The 17,080-nt window shown below is 49.5% G+C and overlaps 2 protein-coding genes across 3 annotated transcripts in view; both read right to left on the bottom strand.

The window, feature by feature from the left end:
• Positions 1-9,444, bottom strand: part of WDR88 (WD repeat domain 88) — a 47,167-nt gene extending 37,723 nt beyond the window's left edge. The window contains exons 1-2 of one of the 2 annotated variants that reach the window (XM_033225618.1): positions 8,923-9,444; positions 3,660-3,785 (exon numbers count right to left, since the gene is read on the bottom strand). In XM_033225618.1, the coding sequence (XP_033081509.1) occupies positions 3,660-3,785; positions 8,923-9,198 (402 nt within the window). In that variant the 5' untranslated portion in view covers positions 9,199-9,444. The remainder of the gene's footprint in view (positions 1-3,659; positions 3,786-8,922) is intronic. The other variant, XM_033225619.1, reaches the window with a different exon arrangement.
• A 1,816-nt stretch (positions 9,445-11,260) lies between these two features.
• The window catches only part of GPATCH1 (G-patch domain containing 1), a 53,855-nt gene continuing 48,035 nt past the window's right edge, over positions 11,261-17,080 (bottom strand). The window contains exons 18-20 of the mRNA XM_033225617.1: positions 16,797-16,894; positions 14,643-14,788; positions 11,261-11,539 (exon numbers count right to left, since the gene is read on the bottom strand). Of these exons, the coding sequence (XP_033081508.1) occupies positions 11,509-11,539; positions 14,643-14,788; positions 16,797-16,894 (275 nt within the window). The 3' untranslated portion in view covers positions 11,261-11,508. The remainder of the gene's footprint in view (positions 11,540-14,642; positions 14,789-16,796; positions 16,895-17,080) is intronic.

Genomic DNA, 17,080 nt, shown 5'->3' with positions numbered 1-17,080 from the left:
GTTTTAAGAGGCCAAGGAGGAAGGATGGCTTGAGGCCAGGAGCTCAAGACCAGCCCAGGCAACAGAGGGAGATCTCCTCTATATAAAAAATGATAATATTAGCCGGGCATGGCAGCCCGTGCCTGCGGTCCCAGATACTCAGGAGGCTGAAGTGGGAGGATCACTTGAGCCCAGGAGGTCGAGGCTGCAGTGAGCCATAATTGCACCATTGCACTTCAGCCTGGGCAACAGAGTGAGATCCTATGTCAAAAAAAAAAAAAAGGTGCTCCCACACCTGTAATCCCAGCACTTTTGGAGGCTGAGGCAGGAGGGTCACTTGAACCAAGGAGTTTGAGACCAGCCTGGGCAATGTAGTGAGACCCTGTCTCTACCAAAAACAAAAAAATTAGCCAGGCGTGGTGGTGTGTGCCTGTGGTCCCAGCGACTTGGGAGGCTGAGATGGGAGGATGCCTTTAGCAAAGGAGGTAAAATGTGCAGTGAGCCATGTTCTTGCCACTGCACTCCAGCCTGGGTGATAGAGCAATACCGTGTCTCAAAAAAAGAAAAAAAAAAATGCAAGTTTGGTAGTTTTTCTCATTATTACAAAGGTAATATGATTTTATTACAGGAAACACATGAAAACACAAGAAAGAAAAACATTCGTCCTTCCATGACCTCAGAGTTAACAGCTGTGACTATGTTGGCATGTTTGTCTTTTTTTTTTTTTTTTTTTGAGATGGGGTCTCTCTCTGTCTCCCAGGCTGGAGTGCAGTGGTGCAATCTTGGGTCACTGCAACCTCTGCCTCCTAGGTTCAAGCAATTCTCCTGTCTCAGCCTCCAGAGTAGCTGGGACTACAGGCACCCGCCACCACACCTGGCTATTTTTAGTAGAGACGGGGTTTCACCATATTAGTCAGGCTGATCTTGAACTCCTGACCTCAGGTGATTCGCTCACCTCGGCCTCCCAAACTGCTGGGATTACAGACGTGAGCCACCGCGCCCAGCTAGCATGTCTTTTTTTTCTTGTCCAGACAAGTCCGCATACATCTATGAAACTGTGACCTTGGTGGCCCATGCCTGAAATTCCAGCACTTTGGGAGGCTGAGGCAGGAGGATGGCTTGAGGGCAAGAGTTTGAGACTAGCCTGGGCAATGTAGCAAGACCCTCATCTCTACAATATAAAATATAAAAAATTAGCTAGGTGTGGTGGTGCACTCTTGCAGTCCCAGCTACTTGGGGTATGGAGATGGGAGGATTGCTTGAGTCCAGGAGGTTGAGGCTGCAGTGAACCATAATTGCACCACTGCACTCCAGCCTGGGTGACAGAGAAAGACTCTGTCTCTAAAACAAAACAAATAAAAAATTCCTCTAGTGTCATCCTGTGGGGTGTGGGGGTGAGGCTCCCAGAGAAATCAGTAGTTTTTCTAACAAGATCTTGGGGCTCTGGGCTCTGTGGGCCAGGTGTCCATAAGGACAGCTACAGAGGGCATGAGTGGAGGTGAGTTGAGCCCCGGGGCAGCCCCTTCACACAACTGGTCCTGTGCAGCACGGGCAGACCCAAGGAGGCCCAGGAGGTCGTGCAACCCCCCAGGGCCACACACCTGGTAAGTCCTAAACGTGGGGTCCACCACAAACCCTCCTGCCCAGTTGGCATGGCCTTGGCACAGATTGTACCTTGTGGCTGTGTGTGTGTGTGTGTGTGTGTGTAGGCATATTTTCTCCCATTTCCATTTCACAAAAGAACAAGTATGACGATATAGGCCAATGGTCTTAAATTCATTAAAAAAATAAAAAGACAACAGTGGGGATTGACCGATAATGTCTCAAAAAAATCCTCTATTCCAAACCCTTAAATCCTTTTGCCTATACCGCCCTAAGAACCACTCAACTGATGTCTTCATTTCGGATCTCCGTGTGAGTGTCTGTCCCCCTAGCAGGAAATACCACGGCAAATACTCCCTTGAGGTGGTCTCTAGGGTGAGGGGCTATCCTCTTCCCCATTACCCAAACCAGAACCCGGGAACCAGCCTCAACTCCCTCCACTCCAGTCCCTGAAGCCAGATGCTGCAAAACTCAGAACTGACCGTCCTCTCCCGTGAGCCCCAGCCAGCCACACAGCCTTCTGTGGCCTCGCCCCATGGCCACTGCCTTCCCCCAGCCCTGCTCCTCCCCAGCCCTCCGGAGCGACTGGCACTGCCCGGGCCTGCTGCCCATGCCCTGCAGTCCCCAGAAGGGCTCCAGGAGCCAACTGTGCCAACCTCATGTGAACATCACAGCCCCATCCCCGGTGCCCCTGCCGCCGCACCTTGGGGTGCTGATCTGAACCTAGGCCTACCTCTTCCAACCACCCCTCATGAACAGGTCCCAGGCCTGGACACCTTTCTGTCCTCTGTGACCACACAGACCTGGCCATCCAGTCTCTGTGGATGGAACTCAGCTTTCCAGATGAGAAGGAGACTCAGAGAGAGGACATCCTAGGCCCCAAACACAGCCAGGACTTCCGTTCTCTGACAGGTGTGTGGGGTGGCCGGGTGCCGTGACTCACGCCTGTAATCCCAACAATTTGGGAGGCCGAAGCAGGCGGATCACTTAAGGCCAGGAGTTTGAGACCATCTTGGCCAATATAGTGAAATCCTGTCTCTACTAAAAAAAAAAAAAAAAATTAGCTGGGCATGGTGGCATGCCTCTGTATTCCCAGCTACTAGGGAGGGTGAGGCAGGAGAATCACTTGAACCCGGAGGTGAAAATTGTAGTGAACCAAGACCGCACCACTATACTCCAGCCTGGGCGACAGAGCAAGACTCTGTCTCAAAAAAAAAAAGAAAGAAAAAGAAAAAGAAAAAAAGTTGTGGGGGCCAGGCATGGTGGCTCACACCTGTCATCCCCGCACTTTGGGAGGCTGAGGTAGGTGGATCATCTAAAGTCAGGATTTCAAGACCAGCCTGGCTAACATGGTTAAACTCTGTCTCTACCAAAAATATAAAATTAGCCAGGAGTAATGGCACACACCTGTAGTCCTAGCTACTCAGGAGGCTGAGGCAGGACAATCACTTGAACCCAGGAAGCGGAGGTTGCAGTGACCTGAGATCACGCCATGACACTCCAGCCTGGGCGACAAGAACAAAACTCGGTCTCAAAAAAAAAAAAGAAAAAAAGGCGCTGTGGCTCATGCCTGTAATCCCAGCACTTTGGGAGGCTGAGGTGGGTAGATCACCTGAGGTCAGGAGTTCAAGACCAGCCTGACCAACATGGTGAAACCCCATCTCTACTAAAAAAAAAAAAATTAGCTGGGTGTGGTGGCACATGCCTGTAATCCCAGCTACTTGGGAGACTGAGGCAGGAGAATGGCTTGAACCCAGTAGGCGGAGGTTGCAGTGAGTCAAGATCCCACCAATGTACTCCAGCCTGGCCAAAAAGATCAAAACCCTGTCTCAAAAAAACAAAAGTGTGGCGCTGTCAGTCCAGAGGTCTCCATCCCATTCCCACTGTTTCCAGGTCCACAAGCTGGCAGCAGCCACCCTAATTTCATCCAGGCTGGGCTCTCACCTTCCCCTCCTTCTGGCACTTTTCTCAGAAGACCTGCAAACCAGGACCCACAAATGCCTGCGAGTTTAGTGCTGGGGAACTCTACACAGGAGGTGCCTAAGCTTAAGAAAGGTTTTTGCTCCAGGAGCACCTACCAGTGGGCCACCTACCCACAGCTTCACAGTGCAGTCATGGGAGCCACTGAGGAGCTTTGTGTCATCCACGCAGAAGTGACAGGTGCTCACAGCGTGCTCATGCCCACTCAGAATTTTAAATGGGATCTGAAAAAAGGAGAGACCAGATGAGTTAAATATGTTGCAGGACACAAGATCAATGTACAACAGTTAACTTTATTTCTAAACACTTGCAATAAACCACCTGGAAAAAAATGAATTTAAAAAATTCTAGCCAAAGAGGGGTGGCTCACGTCTGTAATCCCAGCACTTTGGGAGGCCAAGGCGGGCAGATCACCTGAGGTCAGGAGTTCGAGACCAGCCTGGCCAACATGGTGAAACCCCATCTCTACTAAAAATACAAAAATTAGCCGGGCATGGTGGTGGGTGCCTGTAATCCCAGCTACTTGGGAGACTGAGGCAGGAGAATCGCTTGAACACAGGAGGCGGAGGTTGCAGTAAGCCAAGGTTGCACCACTGCACTCCAGCCTGGGTGACAGAGTGAGACTCCATCTGAAAAAAAAAAAATTCTGCCTGGGCATAGTGGCTCATCCCTGTAATCCCAGCACTCTGGGAGGCTGGGGCAGGAGGACTGCTTGAGCCTGGGAGTTCAAGACTAGTCTGGGCAACACAGTGAGACTGTCTGTACAAAACTGGAAAAAAAAAGAAAAAAGAAAAAAAGAAAATGAGCCAGGCATGGTGGCGCACACTTGTAGTCCCAGCCACTCAGGAGGCTGAGGCAGGAGGACTACTTGAGCCCAGAAGGTTAAGGTTACAGTGAGCTATGATTGCAGCACTGCACTCCAGCCTGGGTGACAGAGCAAGACCCTACCTTTAAATAATTAAAATTAAAATTTTAAATAGGCAAAGGATTTGAACAGATATATCTCCAAAGAAGATATGCAAGGGCTGGGTGCGGTGGCTCACAACTATAATCTCAGCACTTTGGGAGGCTGAGGCAGATGGATCACTTGAGGCCAGGAGTTCAAGACCAGCCTGGCCAACATGGCGAAACTCTATCTCTACTAAAAAAAAAAAAAAAGTAGCCCGTTGTCATGGTGTGCTCCTGTAATCCCAACTACTCAGGAGGCTGAGGCATGAGAATTGCTTGAACCCGGGAGGCAGAGGTTACAATGAGCTATGATCATGTCACTGCACTCCAGCCTGGGCGATAGAGTGAGACCTGTCTCAAAAAGAAAAACAAAACAAAACAAAAACAAAAACAAAAACAAAATATATATATATGCAAATAGTTGATAGCACATGAAAAAATTCTCAACATCACTCACCACATCAGGAAAGTGCAAATGAAAACCACAGTGTGGCCGGGCGCGGTGGCTCATGCCTGTAATCCCAGCACTTTGGGAGGCAGAGGTAGGTGGATCACCTGAGGTCGGGAGTTTGAGACCAGCCTCATCAACATGGAGAAACCCCGTCTCTACTAAAAATACAAAATTAGCCGGGCATGGTGGCGCATGCCTGTAATCCCAGCTACTCGGGAGGCTGAAGCAGGAGAATCGCTTGAACCCAGGAGGTGGAGGTTGTGGTGAGCCAAGGTCGTGCCACTGCACTCCAGCCTGGGCAACAAGAGCAAAACTCCATCTCAAAAAAAAAAAAAAATTAGCCAAATGTGGTGGTGGGCACATCTAATCTCAGCTACTTGGGAGGCTGAGGCAGGAGAATCACTTGAACCTAGGAGGCAGAGGCTGCAGTAGGCTGAGATCATGCCAGTGCACTCCAGCCTGGGTGACAGAGCAAGACTCCGTCTCAATAAAACAAAAAATAAAATAAAAAAAGAAAAAGAAAAAAAGAAAAAACAGAAAGAAAGGAAAGAAAACCAGAGTGTGATACCGTGTCATATTTGTTAGGATGGCTATCATCAAAGTCCCATAACAAGTGTTGGCAAGGATGTGAATAGTTGAAACCCTCCTACATTGCTGGTAGGAACGTAAAGTAGTGCAGTTACTTTGAAAAATGGGCAGTTTGGCCGGGCACAGTGGCTCACGCCTGTAATCCCAGCACTTTGGGAGGCCGAGGTAGGTGGATCACCTGAGGTCAGGTGTTTGAGACCAGCCTGGCCAATGTGGTGAAATCCTGTCTCTACTAAACGTACAAAAATTAGCCGGGCATGGTGGCATGTGCCTGTAATCCCAGCTACTGGGGAACTGAGGCAGGAGAATCTCTTGAACCTGGGAGGCAAATCACGCGAGCCGAGATCACGCCCCTGCACTCCAGTCTGGGCAACAGAGCAAGACTGTCTCAAAAAAAAAGTGTCATGGCCATGCAACAGAATATTACTTGGTAATGAAAAGGGAAGGAAGCACTGCTACAGGCTACAACATGGATGAACCTTGAGGACGTTATGCTAAGGAAATGAAGCCAGTCACAAGAGACCACATATGGCTTGATTCTATCACTATAAAATGTCTAGAATAGACAAATCTATGGACAGAAAGTAGAATTGCCTGGTCTGGGCAGGATGGGTATTGGGGAACTGGGGAGTACAGTACTCTGTGAATACCCTAGAAACCACTACAGCTTCTACGGTTAAACTATATGGTATGTGAATTATATCTCACTAAAACTGGAAGAAAAAAAAGAGGACAGAGCGCGGAAGCCTGAAGTGTTCCCCTCTGCCCGCCCATGGCGACACGTCCCAGGTTGAGTTGTGGAAGTGTAGGGGTGGGGGAAATGTTGGAGGCAAGACGAGGGGTGTGGCCTGGAAGGCAGTGTCAGGGTGCTGGGCTGAGTCAGCAGGAGGGCAGGGGTGAGAAGATGCGACGGTTCAGGGCGGTGGTGGCCTTCGGGTTGCAGGTGATGTGCGGGGTGTTCGGGAAGCGCAGGTGGGGATGCAGGGGATGAGAGGATACCCCGCTCCTAGGGGACTCGGGGACACGGGGACACTGGAATGTGGGTTCGGGCCTCCAGGGCGCGGGAACACGGGCTCCGTTGCCAGGGAGCGCGGAGAGCTGGGACTGGGCTTTTCTCCAGCAGAGTTCGCTAACCCCGGGCGGTCCGGGGCCGCGCGTGCAGGAACGGCTCCCTACCCCAGGAGCGGCCCCAGTCCCCGGAACAGGACGAGACCTGCGCAGCCCTCCTGCACCGCCCCCGCCCCTGGCGACCCCAGCACCCGCCGCTCCTGCAGGGTTTGGGTTATCTCTCTCATTAGGAAAACCGAACTATCATTAAAAATTGAAATTAAATTTGCTGGGTGCAGTGGCTCACGCATGCAATTCCAGCGCTTTGGGAGGCCGAGGAGGAGGATTGCTTGAAGCCAGGAGTTTAAGACCAGCCTGGGTAACATAGGGAGACCTCCCTCTCTACAAAGAAAAAAAGAAAGAAAATCAAAATTAAAATTCAATAATAATTTTAAAAATATATAATTTAATTTAAAAAATAGGAAAACACACACACAAACACCCCTAGAATTCCATCATGGGAAAATGTCAGCAAGAGGGAGAAACCATTCCACTATCCCCACCACAGGCTTTTCTGGGGCCCTCCTTTCAGGTTTTTTTCTGCACACAGTCCCTTGGGATCCACTAGGTAAAGGGGTCCCAGGGGTTGCAGAGAGAAGTCCCCAACACATAAGTACATTTCAGAGGTGCTGACAAAGCTCATGCAGAGGACAGAGAATTTGGGCTAAAACAAAACGGTTCTTCTCTGTGTAGCATTCATTCATATATTCTACAAATAAACCTAGAGAGCCTCCTCCCCCTCCACGGGGCCTGGACCTGATGCTGCAGCTCAGCAGCCACCTAGGAGCAAAGTCTCCAACTTTGAGGTGTCAGTTGCTGGCAGCCAGATGACACCCTGAGGATGAAACGGAGATGTCAGGCCATGGCAAAAGGCATGGAGGAGACAGTGGCCCCGGCTACTTTAGACGGACAGTCAGGGAGGGCCTCCCCAAGAGCGCAATACCGTGGAGGCAGGGACCCGCCAAGAGCCCTGAGGCCAGATCTGCTTGTAGGTCAGCAAGACAGGGGGAACGGGGAGGAGAACATGGAGAGGTGCCAGATTTGAAATGGCCTGGAAGGCCACAGGCAGATCACCAGACTTCATCTTAAACATGCTGGGAAGCCAGGCAGAGGTTTCGAGGAAATTATTAAAAACACATTCTGACATCTGCATGTGAGTGCATTAAATCAAGGCCAAGCATGAAACGCTACTTACTGAGAATGTTCTTTATTGGGTTTTTGTTTTGTTTTGTTTTTGAGACGGAGTGAGATGATCTTGGCTCACTGCAACCTTTGCCTCCTGGGTTCAAGTGATCCTCCCGCTGCAGCTTCCTCAGTAGCTGGGATTACAGGAACACACCACCACGCCCAGCTAATTTTTGCATTTTTAGTAGAGAAAGGGTTTCACTGTGTTGGCCAGGCTGGTCTCAAACCCCTGACCTCAAGTGATCTGCTCATCTCGGCTTCCCAAAGTGCTGGGATTACAAGCATGAGCCACCGCACCCAGCCAGTTTTTATCTCTCTCTCTATATACACACACACACACACACACATATATATATATTCAGCATATATATATATTTATTCTGGAGACAGAGTCTCACTCTGTTGCCCAGGCTGGAGTGCAGTGGTGCAATCATAGCTCACTGCAGCCTTAAACTCCTGGGTTCAAGGGATCCTCCTGCCTCAGCCTTTCAAGCGGCTGGGAACACAAGTGCGCCCCATCACACTGGGCTAAGTTTAGTTTTTGTAGAGATGTCCTCTCACTATGTTGCCCAGGCTGGTCTCAAATTCCTGGGCTCAAGTGATCCTCCCAAAGGGCTGGGATTACAGTTGTGAGTCACCTTGCCTGGCCCAATTCATTGTTGTTATTATTAATTATTATTCTGAGTTTCCCGTTTCTTCTGATGCTAACTCTATCTCCTGGAGGGGGAGAGCTGAGCCACCCACCCTTGGGCTGCAATTAGGAGCATCACTGTGGATGGCCCTACAGAGACTGTAAGGTCTAGGTGGGGTCAGGGTGCACATGGAGGCGCAGAGCCTCTTCCCAGCCAAGAGTCCTGGTTCCCCAGCAGGTGGCAGTGCAGGGAGCCCCCGCCAGCATCTCCAGCAGGCCCTGCTCGGCTATCTGACCTTTTCCCACTGATGTACCACAGATAGGGGAATGGGCCTAGGGACTCTCTGGGGGCCCTGGTGAAGCCAGGTGGGTTTTCCATGGGTCCCCCGACAGCCTGAGCGCCTTCCTCACATGTGGGGAACAGGCCACTGCCCCCTGCGGCGGTTCTGACCTTGGAGAGAGGCTCCTGGTCGCCCCAAATCAATTTCTCTGGCACCTGCTGCTTCTCGGGCAACAGCTGCGGCGGTGGTTCCCTGTCCAAGGCCAGGGGGTCGAGGGTGGCCAGCAGGCGCGTGTGCGGGATCGGCAGCCTGAAGCAGCCTAAGGCCCTCGCCAGGGTTCCCCAGGACAGCTTGCCGGGACGATACTCGTCGGCAGGGGCTGAGGGTGGCGGCAACTTGCATTCCCTGTCCGGGGCTGTCGGGGAGTACCGCGATGGCGAGGCCATCTCGAAGCCCTGCCCGCCGGTGGCCGCCCGCAAGCCTGGATGGGAACGGTGGCGCCGCGCGCCCGCGCCCGCACCAAGCACTTACGAGGCGCGCGCTATGCTGGGCCCGCAACTTCGCTGCCTCCTTACCCGCTGGGTGAAAAATGGTGCCACCCCGCGCAGAACAGGTTACCCATAGAAAAATGGGCTTTGCAGCTGGACGCGGTGGCTCATGCCTGTAATCCCGGCACTTTGGGAGGCCGAGGTGGGCGGATCACCTGAGGTCAGGAGTTTGAGACCAGCCTGGCAGCATTTAGTGAAACCCCGTCTCTACTAAAAAAAATAAATTAAAATAAATACAAAAATTAGCCGGGCATGGGGGTGTGCGCCTGTAGTTCCAGCTACATGTAAGACTGAGGCAGGAGAATGGCTTGAATCCAGGAGGCAGAGTTTGCAAAAAAAAGAAAAAGGGCTTTGCATTCTGGGAACCAGGCCGGGCTAGCAAAACCAGTACCCCAGCCTCGAGCCCTCCCCTGTGGTTTCCCTGGCTCCCTGTCACAGGGCAATTTCTTCATGTCCTCTGCCTGGGCACAGCTCCTGGCCAGCCCACTTCAGGTCAAAACAGAAAAGGTCAGTAAGTTATGGGGTAGCCCCTGCACGAAATAAGATAGTTATTAGGGGCGAGTTTGCAACATTTTTAATAGCATCAGAGAAGTATCTGTCACAACCCCAACAACAGTAACAGGGAACAAAATGCTTCCACCAGTCAGATAACAGCCCCATAGCTCCATAGCTAGAAAAGGACAGGGTGGAGTGATTCAAAATATTGAAGGGTGTCATCTTTGGATGATAAAACTAAAAGTGATTTTCTTTTTGTTTGTGTGTGTGTGTGTGTAGATAAGAGTCTCTGTGTCACCCAGGCTGGAGTGCAGTGGTGCAATTTCGGCTCACTGCAACCTCGACCTCCAGGGTTCAAGGGATTCTTGTGCCTCAGCCTCCCACACAGCTGGGATCACAGGCATATGCTCCCCAGATCTGGCTAATACTTTTTTTTTTTTTGAGACGGAGTCTCGCTGTGTCGCCCAGGCTGGAGTGCAGTGGCGCGATCTCGGCTCACTGCAAGCTCCGCCTCCCGGGTTCACGCCATTCTCCCGCCTCAGCCTCCGAGTAGCTGGGACTATAGGCACCCACCACCACGCCCGGCTAGTTTTTTGTATTTTTAGTAAAGACGGGGTTTCACCATGTTAGCCAGGATGGTCTTGATCTCCTGACCTCATGATCCACCCGCCTCGGCCTCCCAAAGTGCTGGGATTACAGGCTTGAGCCACTGCACCCAGCCTTTTTTTTTTTGTATTTTTAGTAGAGACAAGGTTTCACCATGCTGGCCAGGCTGTTTTCAAACTCCTGGTGTCAACTGATTCGCTGGCCTTGGCCTCCCAAAGCACTGGGATTACAAGCATGGGCCACCACACCCGGCCTCTTCCTTCTTTCTGCTTTTAAAATTGTTGTGATCTATGATGCTACTTTCATAATGTAAAACATAAATACTCAGTACTTTATTTTTTGTGGAGACAAGGGTCTCTATGTGGCCCAGGCTGGTCTGGAATTCCTGGGCTCAAGCAATCCTCCTGCCTCGGCCTCCCAAAGCTCTGGGATTACAGGCATGAGCCACCACACCTGGTCTGCACTTTATTTTTGGAAAAGGTCTCCTTGGTGCACATGAAATGGCCTCAGAGCAGGGAGCTGCAGCCATGCAACCCAAGCTGTGGGTGTACATTCTTCCACCTGGTTTCCCTGCCTGTCTCAGACACTTTAGTGACATCTACCCTGAGAGGATGAGGCCCCCTGCCAGGCCCTGGCTCTGCCCTCCCATGGGGCTTCCCGGGCACCAGCAGCAACCCAGTCACCCAAAGAGGGAAGAGCTTCACTCCCAAGAAACGGCAGGAGGGGCCGCAACCGCCCCCTCTCATACACTTGTCCTTCAGTAAGTCCAGACTGTCTTCATCACAAAACCAGAGAGAAGCCTTCACTTTTAACTTCTTTTTTAACATCCCAGGAAATTTTTTAAAAATCAAGAAGAAAATAGAAAAATTCCACTTTAATTAAACTGTTCAGTCTGGATTTTTTTTCCCCTGACACTCACTGAAATTAAAAATAGAAATCAATTTCTGCGACCTTTCAAGGCAGTCTTTGAAACGTCAAGGTTTTAAAAATTATTTTACAGCAGGAATTTACATATAAATACACTCTGTACAATGCGTTAACTGCACAATCACTGGGCTTCCATCATGGAGGAGAAATGATTCCAGGGCGAGCCAGTGCAGCATTCAATTACTGTCTTCTTAGCGGAAGACTTTTCAGCCTGGAAAAGAAAACAGAAAAGAAAGAAATGGAAAGTTAGCTACAAGTGAAAAACCAAACAGCTCTGTGAAGGCTGAGAATGCCAGGCCTCCCCAAATTACAGCAGCATGTCTGCACCGATAAAATGCACTCACAATAACCCACAATGAAGTACTGCCTAATCTGTGCTTTTTTTCTTTTTTTTTTTTTCCCCGAGATGGAGTTTTACTCTTGTTGCCAAGGTTGGAGTGCAGTGGTACAATCTCAGCTCGCTGCAACCTCTGCCTCCCGGGTTTAAGTGAGTCTCCTGCCTCCACCTCCAGAGTAGCTGGGATTACAGGCGCATGCCACCACGCCCAGCTAATTTTCGTATTTTTAGTACAGACGGGGTTTCACCATGTTGGCCAGGCTTGTCTCGAACTCCTGACCTCGTGATCTGCCCTCCTCAACCTCCCAAAGTGCTGGGATTACAGGCATGAACCACCGCACCTGGCCAATCTGTGTTCTTAAAATGCTTCTTCTATTACCCTGAAAACACAGACAGACTCACTCACCCAGACCTCATATTATGACCATTTATAAAAGCAACTTTTTTCCCTAGTCTTATTTAGCCTTGAGAATACAAGCAATTTTTAATTTCAGTTTCACTCACCTACCGCATCTGTTGCATGACCCTTGGGAAGGAACTAAAATACATTCACCCCAGGGCCGAAAGCATCCACGTTGTCTTTTTTTTTTTTTTTTTTTTTTAATTTTTTTATAGAGACAGGGTCTCCCTATGTTGCCCGAGCTGGTCTCAAACTCCTGGGCTCAAGCGATCCTCCCATCTTGGCCTCCCAAGGTGCTGGGATTACAGGCATGAGCCACCATGCCCAGCCCCCAAGTTGTCAATCTTTAATATGAATTTTTTTTTTTTTTTCCAGACGGAGTCTCTGTCACCCAGGCTGGAGTATGGTGGCGCGATCTCGGTTCACTGCAGCCTCCACCTCCCAGGTTCAAGCGATTCTCCTGCCTCAACCTCCTGAGTAGCTGGGACTACAGGCACGTGCTGCCACACCCGGCTAGTTTTTTTAGTAGAGACAGGTTTGGGGTTTTACCATGTTAACCAGGATGGTCTCAATCTCCTGACCTCATGATCTGCCCGCCTTGGCCTCCCAGAGTGCTGGGATTACAGACGTGAGCCACCACACCTGGCCTAAATCTGAATTTCATACATATAGGAATGTTCGTGGCAGTTCTATTTGAAACAGAGCTGGGTCACACTGGCTGCAGATCCCTGCTCCACAGCCTCAAAGTAGAAAACCCAGTATCCACACAGCAGAAGAGATAAACACACTGTGGTGTGCTCACAAGAAGGACTCTTCCACAGCAATGACTACAAGCCCCTCCCTGCAGCCTACGATCATCTGAAGGAATCTCAGAAGCCAGACGCTCAAAGAGTTCACACAACACCCTTCTTCCAAATAAAGATAAAATTGGCAAGAGTAGTCTGGCGCAGCGGCTCACGCCTGAGGCCGAGGCAAGAGGATCACTTGAGGCCAGGAGTTTGAGACTAGTCTGGGCAACATAGGAGATTTCATCTCTACAAAAAGGACTTCTTTTTTTTTTTTTTTTGAGACAGAGTCTCGCTCTGTCACTCAGGCTGGAGTGCAGTGGCACGATCTTGGCTTACTGCAAGCTCTGCCTCCTGGGTTCACGTCATTCTCCTGCCTCAACCTCCTGAGTAGCTGGGACTACAGGCGCCCACCACTACACCTGGCTAATTTTTTTTGTTTTTGTTTTTGTTTTTTTGAGACGGAGTCTTGCTCTGTCTCCCAGGCTAGAGTGCAGTGGCGCAATCTCGGCTCACTGCAAGGTCCACCTCCCGGGTTCACGCCATTCTCCTGCCTCAGTTTCCCCATCAGCTGGGACTACAGGCACCTGCCACCACGCCCAGCTAATTTTTTTGTATTTTTATTAGAGATGGGGTTTCACCATGTCAGCCAAGATGGTCTCGATCTCCTGACCTCATGATCTGCCTGCCTTGGCCTCCCAAAGTGCTTGGATAACAGGCGTGAGCCTGTAATAAAATAAAATTCATACCCTATGACTATATGCTATATACAATTATATTACTTATATTTAAAATGTGCACAAAAATCTGTACATAGACCAGGATGGTGGTTCACACCCATAATCCTAGCACTTTGGAAGGCCAAGGTGGGTGGATCACCTGAGGTCAGGAGTTTGAGACTGGGCTGGCCAACATGATGAAACCCTGTCTCTACTTAAAAAAAAAAAAAAAAATATATATATATATATATACACACACAAAAATTAGCTGGGTGTGGGGGCGGGTGCTTGTAATCCCACTTACTCAGGAGGCTGAGGTAGGAGAATTGCTTGAATCCAGAAGGCAGGGGTTGCAGTGAGACAAGATCACACCACTGCACTCCAGCCTGGGTGACAGAACGAGACTCCGTCTAAAAAAACAAACAGTATGTATGTGCGTCCATGTATGTGAGTATATGTGTGGGTGTGTGTGTGTTTGTGTGTGTGTGGTTGCACAAAAAAGGTCTTAAAGGTTACATATGGAACTGATGGCAGAAGTTACTGTGGAGAAAGTAGAGGTCTAGAGAACTGGTCAGGGCTCCTTTAATCACTGGCTGTAAGGTCTGAATTTTCACTTATATAATTAGATATTCAAACTTTTTAAAAAGCCTAGTTAATACACACATTATTTTTTTGTTTTAGGGAGAGGGTCTTGCTCTATCACCCAGGCTGGAGTGCAGTGGTATGACTGTGGCTCAATGCAACCTCCAACTCCCCGGCTCAAGGGATCCTCCCACCTCAGCTTCCCCAATAGCTGGAGGCACAGTTGTGCACCACCACGCCCAGCTAATTTGTTTTTGTTTTCGTTTTTTTTGTAGCGATGGGGTCTCACTTCATTGCCCAGGCTGGTCTCAAACTCCTGGGCTCAAGCGATCCTTCCACCTCAGCCTCTCAAAGTGCTGGGATTATAGGCGTGAGCCACTCCACCAGGCCTACCAATTTCTCATTTCTGATATTTGCCTCTAAGCAAACACACCAAGCACTCAGTAAGCCTCTAAAGGTTTCTTAAAAACCCTCCATCTCCCACTGCCCACCGTCTCAGTAGCTCCTGGGGCGACACGTCTGCTGTTTCCTCGTCACTCTGGCTGTCACTGCTGTCGGAACACTCGGAGCTACTATTTTTTTCTGGTTTTTTATTCTTTTGCTTGCCTTTGTGTTTGTGCTTCCTGTGTTTCTTCTTCTGTAAAAAAAAATAAATAGTGGGAGGGGGAAACAAAGGTATTTTTTCCTCCTTCATTCAATACAATGAAAGGTTAACAAGGCTGCAGTGATGGAGTCATTAAAAAAAAAGCTTAAACCTCATTTAGAGTGAGTGAGAGTGAGAGCCTAAGAAGACAGCACAGGGTAGATGGCTGTGCCCCTCTCAGCTGTGCACTCTGACCCAGCTGTGCCTCCAGCAACAAACACAGCAGAACCAAGGAGGCGCAGACAGGACCCATCGTAACATTTGATGTCATAAGACGTGACACCACATATCTTATGCGTGGTGACCTGTGCCACCTCCGGTGAACTCGACTTGTTTATTGTGCCAGGCCCCTGGGAAACTTCATGTCAGGTTGATGGGCACCCAGGAAAACCACAAGGAAGAAACTGGCAGAAGGTTACCAAACAGCAGATACACTGGTAAGGACACACAGATTTGGCTGACGCACATTTTCTTCCTTTCACTAGGAGGGAACACCCGTCATCCTCCATACATGGGAGTGCTTCCTTCTGGTGGCCAGTAAGGAAACTGTTTCTAATTTCTTCAGCTGCTAGTCCAGACTACTTTGGGTACCCAACAAGAACATTAACCTAATTAAAAGTCTATGCCAAAAGAAGACATAGATGATGAAATAAGAGACATCAACAGCGGAAGCACATGCCTGCCTTCCATTCGAATTCTTCTACTTCAAATGACAAGTGATGGACTAAAATCTCAAACTGTAATAAAGACAAAGTAGCTGAGAAATGCTGAAAATAATATCTTCACTTAATATTGAATAAATAAGAAATTGTTTTATTATTTAATATCCATTGCTCTAAGATCCTTAAATGCCCTTTTTTTCTGCTTTTTAATGTTCACAAAAAAGTTTTTTTAAGGGCTGGGCATGGTGCCTCATGCCTGTAATCCCAGCACTTTGGGAGGTAGATCACTTGAGGTCAGGAGGTCAAAACCGGCTTGGCCAACATGGTGAAACCCTGTCTCTATTAAAAATACAAAAAATTAGGCCGGGCGCGGTGGCTCACGCTTGTAATCCCAGCACTTTGGGAGGCCGAGACGGGCGGATCACAAGGTCAGGAGATCGAGACCACGGTGAAACCCCGTCTCTACTAAAAATACAAAAAATTAGCCGGGCGCAGTGGCGGGCACCTGTAGTCCCAGCTACAAGGGAGGCTGAGGCAGGAGAATGGCGTGAACCCAGGAGGCGGAGCTTGCAGTGAGCCGAGATCACGCCACTGCACTCCAGCCTGGTGGACAGAGTGAGACTCCGTCTCAAAAAAAAAAAAAAATACAAAAAATTAGCCAAGTGGCACACACCTGTGGTCCCAGCTACTTGGGAGGCTGAAGCAGGAGAATTGCTTGAACCCAGGAGATAGAGGTTGCAGTGAGCCAAGACTGAGTCACTGCACTCCACCCTGGGCAACAGAGTGAGACTCCGTCTCAAAAAAAAAGGGGGGGGATGATGCGGTTTACGTGCAAAAGAAAATGTTTCTGAAAAATCAAGGGTTTGCATCGAATGTCAACATTTTTGTTAAGTCTCAGAGAGAGGCCGGGCGCGGTGGCTCAAGCCTGTAATCCCAGCACTTTGGGAGGCTGAGATGGGCGGATCACGAGGTCAGGAGATCGAGACCATCCTGGCTAATATAGTGAAACCCCGTCTCTACTAAAAAATACAAAAAGCTAGCCGGGCGAGGTGGCGGGCGCCTGTAGTCCCAGCTGCTCGGGAGGCTGAGGCAGGAGAATGGCGTAAACCTGGGAGGCGGAGCTTGCAGTGAGCTGAGATCCGGCCACTGCACTCCAGCCCGGGCGACAGAGCGAGACTCCGTCTCAATAAAAAAAAAAAAAAAAAAAAAAAAAAAAAGTCTCAGAGAGAACTGTGACTTGGCCACCAGATCTGCTCTTCAATTGCAGTATATGACACTGCTGGGGGCTGACCAACGGGTCCCACCCCACACTGATCCGGGGGTACACACAAGTCTCTCACCTTCTCTTTCTTCCGCCTGTGCTCTTTCTTGGTCTTGTGCTTGTCTTTGTTCTTTTTACGTTTCTCTTTTTGAGGAACCTCAAGTGTCTGACGAGCATCTGAAACACAAAGGTCATAAAGACAGGACCTATATAGGGTGAAAACAAAGACATCCAAAACTAAGCTCCTAAATTGCTGAATCAGGCATCTAGTGTAGACGGAATGTTTAACACTGAGGAAGAACTCCCGCCCTCGGATTAGCTTCTGCCTCACTGAGAAACAGATTAGCACACCACCTTGCAGAG

The sequence above is a fragment of the Trachypithecus francoisi genome, unplaced genomic scaffold (genome assembly GCF_009764315.1).
Source record: "Trachypithecus francoisi isolate TF-2019V2 unplaced genomic scaffold, Tfra_2.0 Lachesis_group12, whole genome shotgun sequence".
Classification (NCBI taxonomy): Eukaryota; Metazoa; Chordata; class Mammalia; order Primates; family Cercopithecidae; genus Trachypithecus; species Trachypithecus francoisi.
The sequence above is the reverse complement of the archived record's forward strand: the minus strand, read 5'-3'. Positions and strand labels throughout refer to the sequence as shown.